Source organism: Chelon labrosus, assembly GCF_963514085.1.
Source record: "Chelon labrosus genome assembly, chromosome: 8".
Taxonomy (NCBI): Eukaryota; Metazoa; Chordata; class Actinopteri; order Mugiliformes; family Mugilidae; genus Chelon; species Chelon labrosus.
The window spans coordinates 13,571,635-13,589,801 of record NC_140358.1 but is presented as its reverse complement, the minus strand read 5'-3'; the positions used below and the strand labels follow the sequence as shown (position 1 = coordinate 13,589,801).

Sequence of the window (18,167 nt, the reverse complement as noted above, 5' to 3'; positions counted from 1 at the left end):
GATCGTTTACTCACAGATATAACTTTTGTGTGAATTGTAGTCAATCTTGAGATATTTAGATCTGCGTGTATATCCATATAGTGGGAGTGTCTTTCGCGGCATTATCTGCTGCGAAATTCACCAATATTTTGTCATGATATGCTAGTGCTACTTCCCACTGAGTCTGGAGTTACCTGGTATCATCATCCAGAGTCTGTAGATTGACCTACAGTCCCCGGATGATGTCTTCTGACCTGGATGATGTCATCTCTGAGCGCCGTGCGCACCGGTGAAGGTCGACTTGTTTACCTGTAATTTGCTATTGTTAGTTTTTTGCAACACGGCTGAATATTTTTCCAATTCTGAGGTTGTGGACGAACCACAACAGCATCTATTGTAAAAGATTCCGACAGTAACAACAAAAACTGTAAGGAACAGTTAATAGCAAATTAAACAGTGGTCATGAAACAGTTCTTGTGTCAACTGTCCAATTACCCTAGGTCCTTAAACACAGGCATGCTCTCTATATGTGTAATGTTAAAGTCGAAAAGCGCTTAGTATGGTAACTGTTCACGCCTGTGCTTAGAAGCTTCCTTTGCAAACTCTGGTCTTACGGCTTACATGTTTCTCTGATGCTTATCTGAAATTGTTTCCCGTTTTGCTTGTGGTTTTCATAAGTAAATGTAGATTTTGTGAACACAACACTTGTTACAAACCCATTCTTTGGTGTAGTACTCTTCATTTCTTTGTTGTTAGGTCCTAACAGCACAAACATAATCAAGCCAACACTGAAACATTGTTTTTTTGTATACCTTATGTTGATCATGAGAAAATTATTTCAGTGAATATTTGTGACATTGTCCAAATTTGACATGTTATAATGGACATCACGTTTAAAGTCAAATGACCAAGCTGTTGTTTCTCTTCATTTCTACTCTGCAGTATACTCCTACTTTCAGATACTTCTTTCATTTACTCAGTATACTTCATTTACCAAAAGCAACTGCAACAAACCTCTGACTCACACTTTAGTAGAAAATATTTTTCCGATCTGTTTGGGAAAAACTAGGCAGTCACAAATAGAGCACAGCCCTAATTTGGGAAAATAAAAAACAAAAAACAAAACAAAACAACAACTACATATTAATGTAAAATATTCACATACCTACATGCAAAGCCCGAGTGTGACCCAGAGGCAGTAAATGTAGCAGACTCCACTCTAACAACCAAACGGGCTGTACTTTATAGTGAGAAATTTAAAGTGAAACAAAAGTGAGCCTCAAGTTTACACCCACAAATTTCACTCGAGTCATGTGATGGAAAAGTACCACCACCTACCCTTTATCGTACTTGAAGATAAATCCTACCTATTAAGCTGCAAGTAAACTGTTTGATGCGTAATCGCCCCTCAAGTTTTCTCATGGAGAAACTTCCTTTTTGTCTGTGTGACTTGGCCAACAAAGGACCTGTTTAATCATGAATGTTTGGTTGAACTTACCGCAGTCCAGCCCTTGGCATGATAAGAAGCACAGACATTCCGCATTGATCTGTATTTAATAGTCAAATTAAGGCCTGTCTGTTAAATGTTCTCATTCCGCCTCATTTTGAACTTTACTTGCTTTGACCTTCTACTGTATAAACAAAACTGCAACATATCAACAAAGCAGTGGGATTTATGCTGGTACCGATACAACAGAGAAGAAAAAGTACAAAAAGACAGACATTTTAACTATATAATATCAGTAGTGGTGCAAACATTAGCATTAGCCTAGTGTAAAAGCTTTCATCATTTTACACTTCCTCTTTCTTTTTGTTTTCTCAGTTTCCCGTCACTCCATAACTTCTTTGTGGCGCTAATCAAGTAAAATGTGAATATAAATGCAAACTGAAAGGTGGACACAGTTCAGAAAAATATGTGAAATCAAAACATCCAGCATGAGACCATAAGCAGGTATTTCTTTATAAAGAAAGTATATGGACAAAGCTCCAAGACCTTTTTTATGAGGCCCCACTCACAGTGTCACTGTCTCATCACTGACTATAGCATTGCTAGGGGATAGAACACAGTGCAGGTGTATTGTTCAGGAACCAAGGATGTGCAGTGTGGAGGATGACGATGTTTGAAATTGTTCAAGAAAACTGCAGCCTCAATCAGCTATTGCTTGCACCTAATAGAACTTTTGTTGTTGCAGCAGATTGTGGTGGAAGACGCCCAAAACCCACTCATACTCATCAATGACATAGTGAAAACCATGGGTCCACAGAGACAAAAAACAGCCAAAATACATTTTACAGAGTAAACCAAACCAGTTGTAGATTTTTTAGGTTGTTGAATGTCTTTAAATCATTTATTGCCTGGATGCTTTCAGCTTTGTTTTTGACAAGAGAAGATTATTTCATATGCAATACGCATTTTTTAACAGTTAGTCATGTTGTTTCCTTTACATGGTCTAGCTTATACTTTGTAATGCATGATGCCGTAGTAGTAAAGCTTTACTAGTGCTATATATACACACTGTTGCCCATGAAGTTGGAATAAAATGTTGTTATTAAAACATGCTATCCCTGTGGCTATTCGGCTTCAGGATGAGAGAAATTCAGTAGGATTTTCCATAAACACCGTACCTCTGTGCACTTCAAGCCCTGCGACATACTAATGCAGAAATTTGTTCATCCAAAAGACAAAACACCCAAGCACAAACAAAGCAATGGAGTTTATGTTGTTCAGTTCATTGAGGAATCTACAGACTTGTACATTCCGGGGAAAACACCAACACAAATGCAGAGCTCAATGCAGGAGAGCCAGTTTTTCAAGTCAGGACTCAGCAGTCCATCTACACCTGAAGGACAAGGTTATTTGAAGACAACAATATACACATTTTAGCCTTTTTATTGTGAGCCTTTTTATTTTATCCATTCATTCATCTTCTGTAACCGCTTGTTCCTATGAAGGGTCGCAGGGGGGTTGGGGCCTATCCCAGCTGTCATCGGGCGAAAGGCGGAGTACACCCTGGACAGGTCTCCAGTCTATCGCAGGGCTAACACAGAGAGACACTCTCTAAACAAGGTCAGCAGACTGAGGCACCACTTACCAGCCTTTGACTTCAGAATTTAGTGGGTCAAGAGAGAACTGCTATAACATAACGAACACCTAAACTTTCCACAAGTCATTCATACCTGAAGAAGCCACTAAGATGAGTGGTGAAACATCCTCAAGGAAACTCAAAGGAGTTGAGTTGCCTGGAGTTGGATATTCCATGCTCCTTACGCTCCCTGTGTCTCTCCTTCACCTGTAGCACAACTACCATGGTGTGAACACAAGCAGTGAAAGTGGCAGGCTCTGCTCTAATGCTACTGTCATTTATATTGACAAACAGAAAGTGAAATTAAACAGAGCTTTGGCATGTTCGTCCAATATGCACATGGATGTGTACATATCCTCCTTCTGATCACGGCTAAATGTAACTCAGCTGCCTTTCAACTCTTTTCTTATGTTATAAGTTGCTCTTTCTATAATGTTATACGTGAAAACAGTTTTCATGTTTTAGTTCTGGTTTTCCTCTGTTCATTTAGTAAACCCTCAGCTCAATGTCACCGTTTTCAGTATATGTGTCTGCCCTTTACATTTCTGGACCACCGGTCTGACTCGGGTAACAACACACAACTCTTAATAGCACTACGTCACAAAGCAACAAAAGGGACAGAATCATTTATGGAGCACACGTCCTTTAAACTTTTAGAATTTCTTGTAATACTGGACTGACCTTCATGCATTAAAGCACGTACCTAACATGCCTGTGACAGCCAGAACAGTTTCAGCTTGTCATGTTCCCTTAAGATGTCAATGTTTTTCATCGCACACTTGGTTTGAATTCCTTTGGACCATACCTATTTGGACTGTGTATGTATATATAGTGAAGATGTGAAGCTGCACAACAAATATTTAGAAAGGGCAGTGACCTCCCTGTCTCTCTCTCTCTCTGTCATACACACATATTTGAAACTGATAAGTTTGTATAAAGAGCGTATTGCAGTAATGGGTTAAATAGGCTGCGTCATACTAAAATGTATTAAAAGAAACTAATATTATACTTTTCAAACTGAGGAATTTACAGGCCTGTCTTTAACATAAGCTCTATACAAAACTATCCTTCACCTTAAAATAACTGCTTCAATTTAGTTTCGATGTTTGGTTTGTGATCCTTTGGAGCATACCCACTGTAGACGGCGTGAAACTGCACAATAAATATTCACAAAAGGGCAGAGCAAGTTCTGGTTAGATGCTCAGGAGGAGCTGATACATATTGTTGAAAATAATTTCGTATCTAGCCCTGCGATAGACTGGAGACCTGTCCAGGGTGTACCCCGCCTGTAGCCCGATGACACCTAGGATAGGCTTCAGAGCACCCCCCGCGACCCTTCACAGGACAAGCAGTTACAGAAGATGACTCTATCACACAGAGTGTTGGGGTTATTTCTTCTCCTGAAAACCATGAAGGTGGCAACAACAACAACAAAAAAAACATTAAATTAATACAGTGCTCAGAAGTTCATATTTTAACTTGAAATAAGCAAAATAAGCTGGCCACACCCTCCAGGTAGCATCACCTGTATTTATCTCCTATGACTCAAACTAAAAAAACAGGTTCACACATTGCAAGGATACATAATCATTTTTCTCATTATGGCTCCCAAACTTTAGGTTATTAAACACCCTCGTAAGCTTATCTTCTTGACAGGACGCTTTCAAAGCTGTGATTTTAATGTAGTTTATGCAAACATCCCTTGAGTCATCAGTTCAATTACATTTGGGAAAAGAGAAGGCTACACATTAAAGAGGAAACTAATACATCTTTCACCCAATTTAGATGTGAATACATTCTTATTAAAAGCTGAGAGTCTGCACTTTAACACCATAGTAATTATATCAATGTAACTTGGATACGTTTTGATACAGTACGTGTAAAATGCGAATGTTCTTTTTACCACTGCATTGTTCATGTTTCATGTTTTCTGTTCTGTCTGTTCTTCTGTTTAGATGTGAAGCACAGGATGTATTTTTATAATGTAAAAATTATATACTTTGTAATGCTATATTAGAAAAAATGCTCTTCAGTAAAATGTTATGAAGTGTTTTATCACATGTTAATACATGGCATGGCTTTTTATTATTTTCATTTTTAGAGCAAATGTACATTAGTTAATGATATTGGAAACCAGTCTCTTTGATTATTAAGGCTTAACAATACATGTCTACCGTGAGAAGAAACCAAAAAATTTGTACATACAAAATTTATACAGCAAACAATAGCAATACACTGTTTAAACTTAACAGAAAACAGTTACCAAGGTCTTTTTGATCTGACAATCAAGTGTAGATTTAAAATCATTATTATACAGTTACTAACAGGATCATGATTTCTTAGAATTTCAACTCAGCCTCATAATTGAAATGAATTAACTAGCTAGAGTTGATGATTGGAAAGCTTTAGTCTTCTGACCTACCAACACCACAGATAGTTGTAATCCACTGGTGCACACTTGACCACGCCCAAATGTTATGCAACTTTGCAGCAACCATGTTATATGAATTAATGCTCTGCAATGTGTGACAGCACGTGATGGTCCATCAGAGTGGCTGATTTTAATGACTGTACCCTCTGGGTTATCTGAATTCCATGTCCTCCCACTCTAGCTCCCATTCATACCCAAGTGAAGGGATAGACATGGTTATGGTTTTGAGCTCATTCAAGACTTCTTCCAAATGGTCTGCTGCCTTCCTGACTGATCGAACGAATTTCATGACCTCAGATCCAACTGGAGACTGATCCTGTGACTCCGCCATGTCAGGCTCTTCCATCAGTGAGCCGGACAGCAGTGTATTTTGGTCAGAGGTGTCACCGATTTCAGATTCAAAAAGTAACTCTGAACCTGATGCATCTGGTTGCACATCTGCTGCCTGTGCTTTTCTAATCTGGTGGATCTCTTTGGCATCCATAGCAATGAAGAAAATATCCACTGCTATGAATAAACCAGAAAGCACGCCTGTTGCTACCTCTGCCACACGTACTACCCTGGATGCTTGTGCAGCTATCCTGCCAATGTTTGCCACTTGAACTAGTCTGACAAGTTCAGCAATGCCACCTAGGCCCTTTCCCGCCCTGAAGCCAACCCTCCTCAGGTTTTCTGTTGTGAATGTGCTATCATCATCAAGCGTGTTATCTGAGTCACAACTGTTTCTGATTGTTTCTAAGCTGTTTCCAATCTCCTGGAGCCAGAGGACAACTGCATTAATCTTCTGTTCAAACTCTTTAATGATGCTTCGAATAGCTTTGCGGTCAGTAGACTGGTTCACCATATTAGTGATATTTGAGGCAGCAGCAGTGACCCCACCAAGTGCACCCACTCCCACACCAACTCCAGTGACAATGAGAGAGGCTCCCAAAGTGAAGGGGGTTAGTATAAGGCCCACTATGGATGTGATCCCTCCCACTGCTCCAATCACTCCTCCTGTCAGACTGCCAACAGTGGTGCCCTTATGTACACGCTCCAAACCATCAGCCAGAGCCCTCAGATTTTTCAGCTTGTCCTGGAGGTCCACCACTGTTGTTTTGCACTGTCAAGAAACAAAGATATTATCAGTTGAGCGCTATGTGTCTAGAGACCATTAACGAGTTAAGTTCAAGCAGGTTTCAGAAGAAATTTGGGGCATTTGTTTTGATGCATTTGATATTCTTGCTAATGAAAACATTGGAGATGCATGCAGCCCCAAACATGTTTTGGGAGAGTGAGTTCAATACTGTATTTGTCAGAGTATCATACCTTTGTTGAGAGACAGCTTATAAAAATGGGACGTGCCAGGATCTCATTGACTGTTGGCCTCGACTCATGGTCTTTGACTAAGATGTCATTCAAGAGTTCACAAAGCTCTGCTGAGAAATGGTCTGGGAGAGATGGGTAAGGACCACTAATTATCTTAGGCATGAGCTTGATTGTAGTCTCCGCCGTGAACTGAAAAAATATAGTTAAAAAGATTTAATTGTTATTACAGTGAGAATAACTTTGTTTTTATACATGAATTAAAGCTATAAAAGTTAGTTGTAATGCCTGATTCTATTGGGTTTATCCCTTTACATGTGTGCACACAAGTGCTGACAATTTTCCTTCCAATTCTATACCCAGCTTTGGGATACATCATGGCTGCATATCTGTGAAAAGAATTCCTTTACACATGAGCAGTTAAGAATTTTACTAGAGCATACATATCCTAGTTGCATTGGTCTTTATATTGTTTTTATACTCAGATGAAACTTACTGCTGGTTCTAGAGTACACAGCTCAAAGAGTATGCATCCCAATGACCAGATGTCACTAAAAATAAAAGACACAATCATTTAGTAGTTGCATCCACATATAATAATGCTGAACGTGAAGCAATCATCAACATTAGGCAAAAATATAGTTAATGCATCAGGGTTTAGATAACATGACTTAAAAATCTCTTGTTGTTTTTTGTTTTGGCGAAAAGTACAGTTCTGTGGTAACAATTGTGAGATTTTTCGTATCATACAATTTGTGGAGAAACATTTGCATGCAGTGGGAAATTCAATAAAACGCTGCTGAAGACTACGTCAATTAATACTACGTATATTTCACAAACCTTTTTGGTTCTGGTTGTGGGATTTATCTATTTTCATTTTGTGTTGGGCTTCAACATATTTTGCATATAGGTTATATACAGTTATATTTTTTATACATATATATTTGCTATCATTGTTATATCTCATTTAACAAGATGTAAAATACTACAACTACTACTAATAACGATAATTAAATGTGTTATATCTAAATGCAGGATTGAGTAAATCGTACATTTAATTTTGATATAAAATGTTTTTACCTCTTTGTGTCATAGGTGTCCTCTGTGAAAACTTCTGGTGCCAGATAATTTATCTTTTCCATCAGACCTGAATTAATGCTTTTTGAACAGTGTCAGGGCGAGAAAAATAAATGATCATCAATAACACTTATACAATATACATTCTCTGTTTAAAGGTTTGCAAATGCTAAAGTTTGGAAATGTTTGCATCTCTACTCCAACCATGCAAACTGTCAACTAGTTGGTTTGTGTAGACTGCGAGGGGCAGAAAATATATTCACAAAACATTTGCATTTTTACTGTTACTATTAAGGGAAAAATAAATAAACTGCACTGTACTTTTCATGGATTTTTCCACATCCGCCCAAGCATGCTATTCCAAATTCTGTGAGGAGTACGGTCTACAAAAAGACAAAAGATGAAAATATGAATAAACTGACATACGTAAAATAAATTTAAGGTAGAAATGTATGTTTGACTGTGAAAACAGTCTTAGATTAATTTAATTTTAGAAAAAACTTTGCATGACACTTCTGCGCTTTGCACCCTCACTACATTTGTTTGTTGCAATGATATGAAATTGTTAATGAGAATATGTTAATCAGTGTGTTATTGTAATTTGTGTAGTACCTCTGTCTTCAGATCTTTGTGAAGCAAACCTTTTCCATGAATGGTTTTCAAAGCTAAACAGATCTCAACAAAGCAGCTCAGTACCTAAGAAACAAAAGATGGTATGGCTTGAATGGCATGAATTGCAGTTTTGCAATTTGTAAACAATAATGGGTTTCTTTGCAGTGTCCAGTTTTCCCTGACTTGTCTGTGTCCTTTACATAATAGTACTGTACCTCAGACTCTTGTGGAGGTGCACTCTTTTCTCTGCTCTTCCTAAGGTTCCCTCCCTGACAGTAGTCCATCACTACATAGCAAATGTTTTGATCTTTATGATAAAAGGAAAAGAGGATATGTTAGTATTTCACTCTCACTAGCAACACCAAATCAATCACACATCAATTTCTTCACATTCTTCCAATTAAACTTTCATCAATGTTGTATTCATTTGAAATAAATATAATCCTTTTGAAGAATGGCATTCAGTGAACTTGATATGAATGTATGAAAACAGAAATTTCATTAAAGCATAAAAAAATAAAAATAGCATCTCTTTTACTCTTTGGAAGTCACTTGTGTAATTGGTGAGACAAGTTCACTTGGTTTTAGCTTTGTCTCGAATATATTCATCTCTAGTATGCATCATTTGCATACAATCTTCATACAGATGGCAAACTCCAAAGACCATACAATCTGACACATTTGTTTGAACTTACCTCTAAGACATTCCTTGCTGCTGACAATGTGTGGATGGCTTATTGTCTTGAGGATGTCTATTTCTGAAGTTAAAGCTGAAACAGCATTTTCCGTTATCTGTTTCAAAACAAAAAATAAAATAAAATAAAAATAAATAAACTGCTGAAGTGACTGGCAGCTAAGAGAGATTTACTAAATGTATTAGTAGCTAAAGTTGCATCTTTGACCAGAAAGTGTATTACCTCAAGTCTCCTGACAAAGGCTGGTATAGAGTAAGCTCAGCTCTTGACAGAAATTCTACAAACTGCTTTTTTGGAATCTTGAACATGTACTCTATAATTATATGATGTTCATTGATCATCATATAATTGTAGATTATCAATGTTGTATTAATTGTATCAGTGCGAAATACAAATTAGCATAACAATCCTTTACTCACCCTGTCTAGCGAGATCTTTAGTATAAAAAATGTATCATCTCCCTTTGTGGCAATGACATATTTTTCTTTGTCTTCTGTAGCTACATAGCCGTTCTTAACCAGCGCGCTCTTTTCGTTTCCCATCTTTTTTGTGATTCCCTAAAGACAAAAAATTATAAAAGCAGTATAATGCATTATGCACTTTTATATACCAGTTACACTATATTACCAAAAGTATTCGCTCACCCATTCAAATGATCAGAATCAGGTGTTCTAATCACTTGGCCTGGCCCCAGGTGTATAAATTCAAGCACTCAGGCATGCAGACTGTGAAACAAGACATTTGTGAAAGAATGGGCCGCTCTCAGGAGCTCAGTGAATTCCAGCGTGGAACTGTCATAGGATGCCACTTGTGCAACAAATCCAGTCGTGAAATTTCCTCGCTCCTAAATATTCCACAGTCAACTGTCAGCTCTATTATAACAAAATGGAAGCGTTTGGGAAAAACAGCAACTCAGCCACGAAGTGGTAGGCCACGTAAAGTGACGGAGAGGGGTCAGCGGATGCTGAAGCGCATAGTGCAAAGAGGTCGCCGACTTTCTGCACAGTCAATTGCTACAGAGCTACAAACTTCATGTGACCTTCAGATTAGCCCAAGTACAGTACGCAGAGAGCTTCATGGAATGGGTTTCCATGGCCGAGCAGCTGCAGCCAAGCCACACATCACCAAGTGCAATGCAAGGCGTCGGATGCAATGGTGTAAAGCACGCCGCCACTGGCCTCTAGAGCAGTGGAGACGCGTTCTCTGGAGTGATGAATCACGCTTTACCATCTGGCAATCTGATGGACGAGTCTGGGTTTGGAGGTTGCCAGGAGAACGATTTCAGATTGCATTGTGCCAACTGTGAAATTTGGTGGAGGAGGAATTATGGTATGGGGTTGTTTTTCAGGAGCTGGGCTTGGCCCCTTAGTTCCAGTGAAAGGAACATTGAATGCTTCAGGATACCAAAACATTTTGGACAATTCCATGCTCCCAACCTTGTGGGAACAGTTTGGAGCGGGCCCCTTCCTCTTCCAACATGACTGTGCACCAGTGCACAAAGCAAGGTCCATAAAGACGTGGATGACAGAGTCTGGTGTGGATGAACTTGACTGGCCTGCACAGAGTCCTGACCTGAACCCGATAGAACACCTTTGGGATGAATTAGAGCGGAGACTGAGAGCCAGGCCTTCTCGACCAACATCAGTGTGTGACCTCACCAATGCGCTTTTGGAAGAATGGTCAAAAATTCCTATAAACACTCTCCTCAACCTTGTGGACAGTCTTCCCAGAAGAGTTGAAGCTGTAATAGCTGCAAAAGGTGGACCGACATCATATTGAATTCTATGAGTTAGGAATGGGATGGCACTTCAGTTCATAGAATGAGTAAAGGCAGGTGAGCGAATACTTTTGGTAATATAGTGTATGTTTAGGTTTGTTTTAGCTCATCAACACTCCCAGTAATAGTTGGATCTAAGTTGAATTCTTACCTAGATCCCCAAAGTCAGTAACTGCAGGCTCTCCAGATCACCACACTGGAGCTTTGGCTTATACTGTGAAATTGAAAGTGAAACTAACATGTCAAGCGATTGAAAAAAAAAAAGCACACACACACATACACACCCAGCTCGGGTTTGGAAACAATTACAACTTTTATCGTCTCAGTGAAATAAAACACAAGATTCGCGGTGAGGGTCTTTCTACATAACAACAAGGAGTCATGGTTGAGAGGAAGAAGTAGCCCAAAGCGTGGTTTTGTTTCACAACAAGTTGTTTTGTCTGTAAAGGGATTATTTGAAGTAAGAATACAAACACCAGCAACATGCTGAATCATCCAGGAACACCATGTCTACTTACCTAGATGCCGCCCAGAGTCAGTAACTGCAGACTCTCTGGATCACCATACCTGAGCTTCGGTTTATGCTAAGGAATTAAAAGTGAAACTAACATGTTATGCAAATGAAAACACACACACGCCCATGCACGCACACACACCCACACCCACACACACACACACACACACACACACACAGATTCATATAGTGGTCCTTGCCATAGCCCAAAGCATGGTTTTGTTTCATGAAGACAAATTATAACAAAAACTTATATTATTTGAAGTAAGAGTACAAACACCAGCAACATGCTGAATCATCCAGCCACATCTAATCCATCAACAAATGTAATGGAGCAAAATGCTTTTTATCTAAATGTTGTATGTCATATTAACGTTAACACCACACAGACAGGGCTCGCCATGTTTTTGTTTGAGAAAATGTAAATTCATAGAGTGAATGCAGTACGTATTTGCTGTTATTTCGTCCATTTTAGTTGATGAGAAACAGATTTTTGTTGCAGCTAGTTCTCACACTACGCACAGCTCACCTCACACAACCTGTTAAAAACCACACCTTTGCTCACCTAGATGTTTAGACTGAGACATTAGCACTGTGTGAGAATGAAAACTGAGCTTTTCTCCGTGTATCGTGCAAATGATCGTATATCTAAGATAGCGGCATGTTATTACCCTCCCCCTCTTATCCACAGACAGTGTTACAGACAAGCCTGGAACTGGATGAACCAGAAAAGCTCAGTTGTTTCAACTGCTCTGCTGTGTGACAAGGGTCAATGGGATCGCACTTTCACATCCTGTACCAGAAGTTTCTGAAAGGGAAGTCGCAAAGACGGAACACTGTATAATACCAGATAATAAAACGGTTGTATAAATATTTCTATGCGAATCAGATGAATAATTGAAGGAATGTGTTTGCATTTGTGCTCTTGATTCTAATAAACATTCACCTCTACAAACCAAGTCCAAGAAATTACAGATTTTCTAAGTAAACCAGAATTCAAATTCAAGGACTTTAAGTACTCTAAATAGTTTTATTGTATTTGAATACTTAGCCGACATTCATTCATTTTCTGTAAGCACTTGTACCTGGAGAGAGCCCACACAGGGAGAACATGCAGACTCCACAGAGAAAGGCCCCAGTCGGCCGATGGATTCAAACCCAGAACCTTGGCCAACATACATATGTTCATATACAGTTGTCCCTCGCTATGACGCGGTTCACCTTTCGTGGCCTCGCAGTTTTTCGCGGATTTTTTTAGTGCAATTTTGCATGCTTTTTTTTTCTTTTCTTTTTTTTTTACAACGCATTGTTTTCTGCGTCCTGATTGGCTAAGGGCGAGCCCGCGTGTTGTCTTCTGCGTCCTGATTGGCTAAGGGACTGTAGACCATTGTCAATCAATCTCCTTGTACGGTGTCTCTTGTACAGTACAGAATGCATTCAGCTTGCCAAATTTACATATACAGTATCTTTGATCGCTGGCAGTGTGACTGAAGTGCGGTATGTTTGCAAGTTATTGAGAAAAGTGTATAAAGTGTGTAGTGAGGGGTTTTGCAACCTTAAAACATTTATAATCATTGTAAAAAATAAAGCTGACTACTTTGCGGATTTCGCCTATTGCGGGTTATTTTTAGAACGTAACTCCCGCGATTAACGAGGGACCACTGTATATATTTATAGTTTTGGAAACCTACCTGTGATCCAGTTTGAATGCTTACATAAGTTCAAACTTTGTACAATAAAAGTGACATTTAAAAACCTTTAGAGAGTTTGATACAGCCTGAAAAGAAAAAGTGACATCCCATTAGCTTTGGCTTCCCAGCAGAGCATTTGAGTTGGAGCTTATGGAGCATAGTTGGCTTATCCAGACACATGTAAAATACATCAGCTACGGTTGAGAGGGGTTAAAGTCAACATTGTATTTATTTTTTTGTTCTGCTTCCTGAGCTGTTCTTTGCACATTTTATTCGTCTACTTTTCCTCAATAGAGCAAAGGTCACGAAAGAGGTCACACACAGTCATCCAGTAACTGGATACAGTGTAATAATGTATGTTTGATGGGAAGTGCAGGAAACATCTGTTATCCTCCTTAAGAGTAACTGCTTCTCTACTTTCCTTTCTCTAAAGCTTGTGACCTCTAACTCATTCATTGTTGGGGCATTTCCTTCTACACCTGAGCAGTTTTACCACAGCTCTTAAGGTTGTAGATGTTAGTATTCAAATACAGGTGGAATTTAAGATAGTTTCACTGGGTGTTTCATCCCCCGTGTCTATTTTGAATCAGAGATCAGAAAATGTCCTTCAGTCTTCATGTATGTAACAGAAATAAGTAACAACAAACCACTGTCAACAACTTTCAGACTGTCTGAAAACAGAAACGACTGAAGTTACACAACTGAATGAGTCTCAGAGTGGAAGTTCTCCTTCATCTATAATCTTGTAGACCGTATTTACCAGTTAATCACCTTGCAAATCCAGGCACTGAAAGTTTGATACACTGAAGCTCATCTCTTCTTATTGTTGCCACATGTTACCAGAACAAAGGGAAACATTTAAACAGCCCTTGTTCATGTACCATCAGCTTCCAAAGTATTGCATTTTCTGTATGTAATGCATTTCCTGAATCCTGCGAATATGCAGCAAGTAACTAACACGTAAAATGATTAATTTTATTAAAAAAAGACACCACTTCTTTGGTTTAGAAAAACCAACCACATGTGTGCAATGATAGAGCTTTCTTTCTGTAAATAAGGGAATCTTTGTTTGGTCACCTGTGTGTTTTTACATTCAAATTAAATATTGAAACAGATTCTGCTGAAGTTAAATAAGAATTTTGTATTCTATGCTAAACATCTGTATATATTTGTCTATTTCTGTGGTAGCCTCCTCTGGGAGAGTGATTCCTTGTTTGCAGTGTGGTGGCATGTTTTTCTTACTGCTACCACGTAGCCATATTAGCTAAGCTTAAAAGTGGTATGAGCAGCACATGCATCAGTGTCTTCCAGTCCAAACAATAACAGATATGACATTTATGTGAGGCAGCAGCCCTCTGGGGAAATCATGCTGTCAGAGGTGTATCTGTGTCGAAACTGACTGTGATGAGAGGGAGAAGGTTGTCGAGAAATGTGGCATTGCTTATACTATACCGAGAAACACACGGGAGAAGAGGAGAGAAAAAAAAACACGATGAAGGCAGAGAGAGACGGCGTCAGACGCTACGGTAAATGGAAATAATGAGTGGAAATGGATATGTTGTCAGAGAGTGAGTGAAGGACAGTGAGAAGAACAGAGAATGCAGCATGATATAAGAGACAGTAATAATATCACACAAAGTCATGTTGCATGCTATCAGTATGCAGTTTCTACTTATTTCACACTGTGTAGTCTTGATGAAAGTCACACTATAGCGTCGTAGTAGTAGTAGTTTAATAAGGGGCTGAGATGAGGAATCTGCAACATTTAAATTTTACTCTTCTTCACGTTTGATTAACTATATCAGGTGTTTTACGTTAGATGCAACCATTTCCCAAAACATTAGTGTAGTTTAGTTTTGGTTTAAATACATGTCGGTGGAGTATACAAATAGAATCCATTTGTTTTCATGGTATTATTAATGTACTTTGTAATCTCTCCGTATATCACAGGTTTAGAATCTGAAAAGATACTGACTATGGAATAAACAATATCTGACATCAGAAATGCATTAAGTTACTTTAAATGATTTTGGGATACATAATAAATACTACATAATGATTATTTTCTTGATCAATACGGTCAGTACGGTCATCCCTCAATTGACAGCATAAACATGGACAGCTTCTCCAAAGTGAAGCCAAAGCAAGTAGAGCTCCCCCTGGTGGCTGGCTGTAGTATAGTCCATAAGCTCCACCCCCTCCATGTTAATGGATGGGACATGGGCCAAATTAAAACACGAAAATACACATAAGATATTTTGTTTTTCAAGGATGGTTTCTGTCATTTTAGGTACCTAATATAATACTGATCCATACTCAAGTGTCCATTATTCTGATAAGTTTCGTTTTAGCTATTTTCCGCTAGAGAAACAGGATGTGACATCATGATGACTACAGAGCTCGTGAGAGTTGGTTATTTGTAACTGGTGGAGGTAGAGCAGAGCGCAGTGTTAATTAAATGAAAACGTGAGTGAGTCTGGTTGAAGTGTGGGCAAGTTGTCGATAACGCGGCTCCACGTGGCTCCATTCTCGGGCAGTACTGCGTAGACTCTGGCTCCAAATTCGCAATATGGCGCCGCCCATTACCCCGGGAAACTAGCGTCAGTTTGGCCAATGCCAGTTGGGGACGCCTTGTCCATATTTATACAGTCTATGGTTTGGTCTGTGAAGTGTTTTATCCAAAATTTCTTGGAGCCTGTGATGATTTTTCAAACTTCCCTGAGAAAGCAGAAACTAATCTGTGTTTATGTTCAGCGCATATACAGGCATAACAGCCCACCACCACTGATTTCCGTCCATGTCAGTACACTGTAGAATCAAGAGCTTGAAGTAGAGATTGTCAACTAGAACTTCAGCTTCATCAATGATACTGTAAATTGCAAATGCCAAGTAATTATTTAAAAGTATATTATAAATGGAGCAGTGGGTATCTGTGGGTGACATTGCAATATACTGTATAAAGACACTCATGGTGACAGACTGAATATAGCTGTGTTATGAGAATACTGAGTGGAAAATAGATTAAAGGTTGTCTGACAGGAGGAAAGAAATTATAGATGAGTGTTAAATTTGCAGAACAAAGGCAGAAAAGGAATAAAAGAAAGGCAGAAACTCAGCAATAGGTGTGAGCTGCAGTCTGAATTTTCCATGCACAGCGTATCCCCAAATCAAATGAAAGCCTTCACCGTCTACTGGCAGTCATGCTCCCACAGCCTTTCCTTCATGCTGAAACTGAAGCCGTTAGTCTGATCTTTAATTTTTCAAGTCCTGTCTGTCACTCTCTAACTGACTTTTTTTTTCTTTTTCTGTTTCTGTCTCATAAGCACTGAGCAGGTTGTGATTATTCTAGAGGCCACATTATGAGCCGTTAATGGCCCACCTGGTTCTATACTGCAGCTTTGTGGGTGTGCTGCTGTGTCTGTGCGTGTCTCTTCAGCTGTTAATAACTCAGTAGCTTGAAGTAGAAGAAACTACTGTGGGAGAAACATGCCACACATCTGTCCTCTTAGTGCTGAATCTGCTTTTCACGACTGCACTCTCCTCTCCCCTCCTCTACTCAAGTGCCCTCTCCTCTGTCACTTAAATGCAGGAATAGGGATTTGAGTTCATATGGTGGGTATTACCTCTGTCCTTACTCAGCACCAACTGGTTAATCAGGTTGTAGTATTGGGAGGGGGATAGGGCTGTACAGTAATAAATAAAATGGTAATTAAATCCAGACATTTGCATTGATTAGCTATGTAGTACCAATGGGTGTTGCAGAAGAAGACATAAATGAATGATGGTACATTCAGTTTTCTAGAGGAGAGAGGATAATATCCATCCTCTGCTTGATTTAAGTCTACTTTCTCAACAAGGCCACATTTAGTCAATTCGATTGATTGCTGCTCTGCAGTAATAATAGACTAGAGTTTTGTTTTTTAATTATGCAACTTATTTTTGACATTTGAACTGGTTTAAACTCATTGTCAGGCAAAATTTACTCTATGTCCACATGCTATTCTGTTGTCCCCTTCCATAAGACAGTATTCACTACAGTAAACAATGTCCTTGGGTCTCAGTGAATGCTTCTTTTTTTTTACAGAAAGTGAGGAAGAGGGGAATAAAACGCAAATGATTTTTCACCGGTACCTTTCAGCTTGAGCAAACAACAAAATAATAAACTACCATTTTTAAAGTGATTTTAATGGAAAGTTTGTCATCATTCGCGTTACAATTTTTAGGTCATTATTCAGTTTTAATTGTCGAGATAATGAACTTGTTGGCATTAGATAAATAGACAGTTCTTGTGCCCAATCATCTGATTAAAGCTTGGCCTCCACTCTTTCTTGTTTCTTACTTTTTGGCAACAAAGACCAAAAGTCAGGAAGAAGGAAAGTTCGAAGTTCCAGTCGGTCAGGATAAGGGTGTCCGTGTGCTTTGTGCTAACTCGTGTCCGTCTCTCGGTCTTAACCAAGCCAAACAAAGTGGGCGTTTAATAAAAACAGAACATATTCCTCTGTCTAGATTTCAATCCATCAATTCATTAACACCATCTTCATTCATTATCCTAGAATCAGGTTCACTGTGTGATTGGTGGAAATCTAAGGCACACATCTTCACACATCACGTCTTAAACACAATATCTCGGTTACCATGTATTATTATTATTATTACCATGGTTACTATTTTGATAGAAGTGAAATTATTAATTTTTAATGTGTTATTCGTCAAATGTCTTTTTTAATTTTCTAAAAAAAGACCTGATCCTGTAAGGAACAGGGCCCAGGTGTCTCTCTGGATCTATTCGAAGAAGTACAGTTACTGTTTTTGTTTGTTTTGGTGGATAAAAAAAAAAAAAAAAAAGGCTGCTTTTCACTTAATTTTGAAATTAAATATTTAGTTTCCTATGTGAGACTTGCTGCATCGACTACACCTTTACAGTAAAATCCAACCATGTCCGTCCATTTTGGTGTCTATATTTTCAGTCATTTCCATAGAGCAGTAGTGCTTTTTAGGCCAGT

At 38.8% G+C, this 18,167-nt stretch overlaps 1 protein-coding gene across 1 annotated transcript; it reads right to left on the bottom strand.

Annotated features, from left to right (window-relative positions):
• Window positions 1-5,128: 5,128 nt before the first annotated feature.
• LOC311492033 (uncharacterized protein) lies at window positions 5,129-11,533 on the bottom strand. Its single transcript, XM_084550156.1, has 11 exons — window positions 11,478-11,533; window positions 11,111-11,173; window positions 9,602-9,739; window positions 9,183-9,279; window positions 8,703-8,794; window positions 8,488-8,571; window positions 8,197-8,258; window positions 7,879-7,956; window positions 7,295-7,349; window positions 6,802-6,990; window positions 5,129-6,595 (listed from the first exon to the last, which is right to left on the bottom strand). The coding sequence occupies exons 3-11, from the start codon at window positions 9,722-9,724 to the stop codon at window positions 5,645-5,647; spliced, it is 1,731 nt and encodes a 576-aa protein (XP_084406282.1). The 5' UTR covers window positions 9,725-9,739; window positions 11,111-11,173; window positions 11,478-11,533; the 3' UTR covers window positions 5,129-5,644.
• Window positions 11,534-18,167: the final 6,634 nt, after the last annotated feature.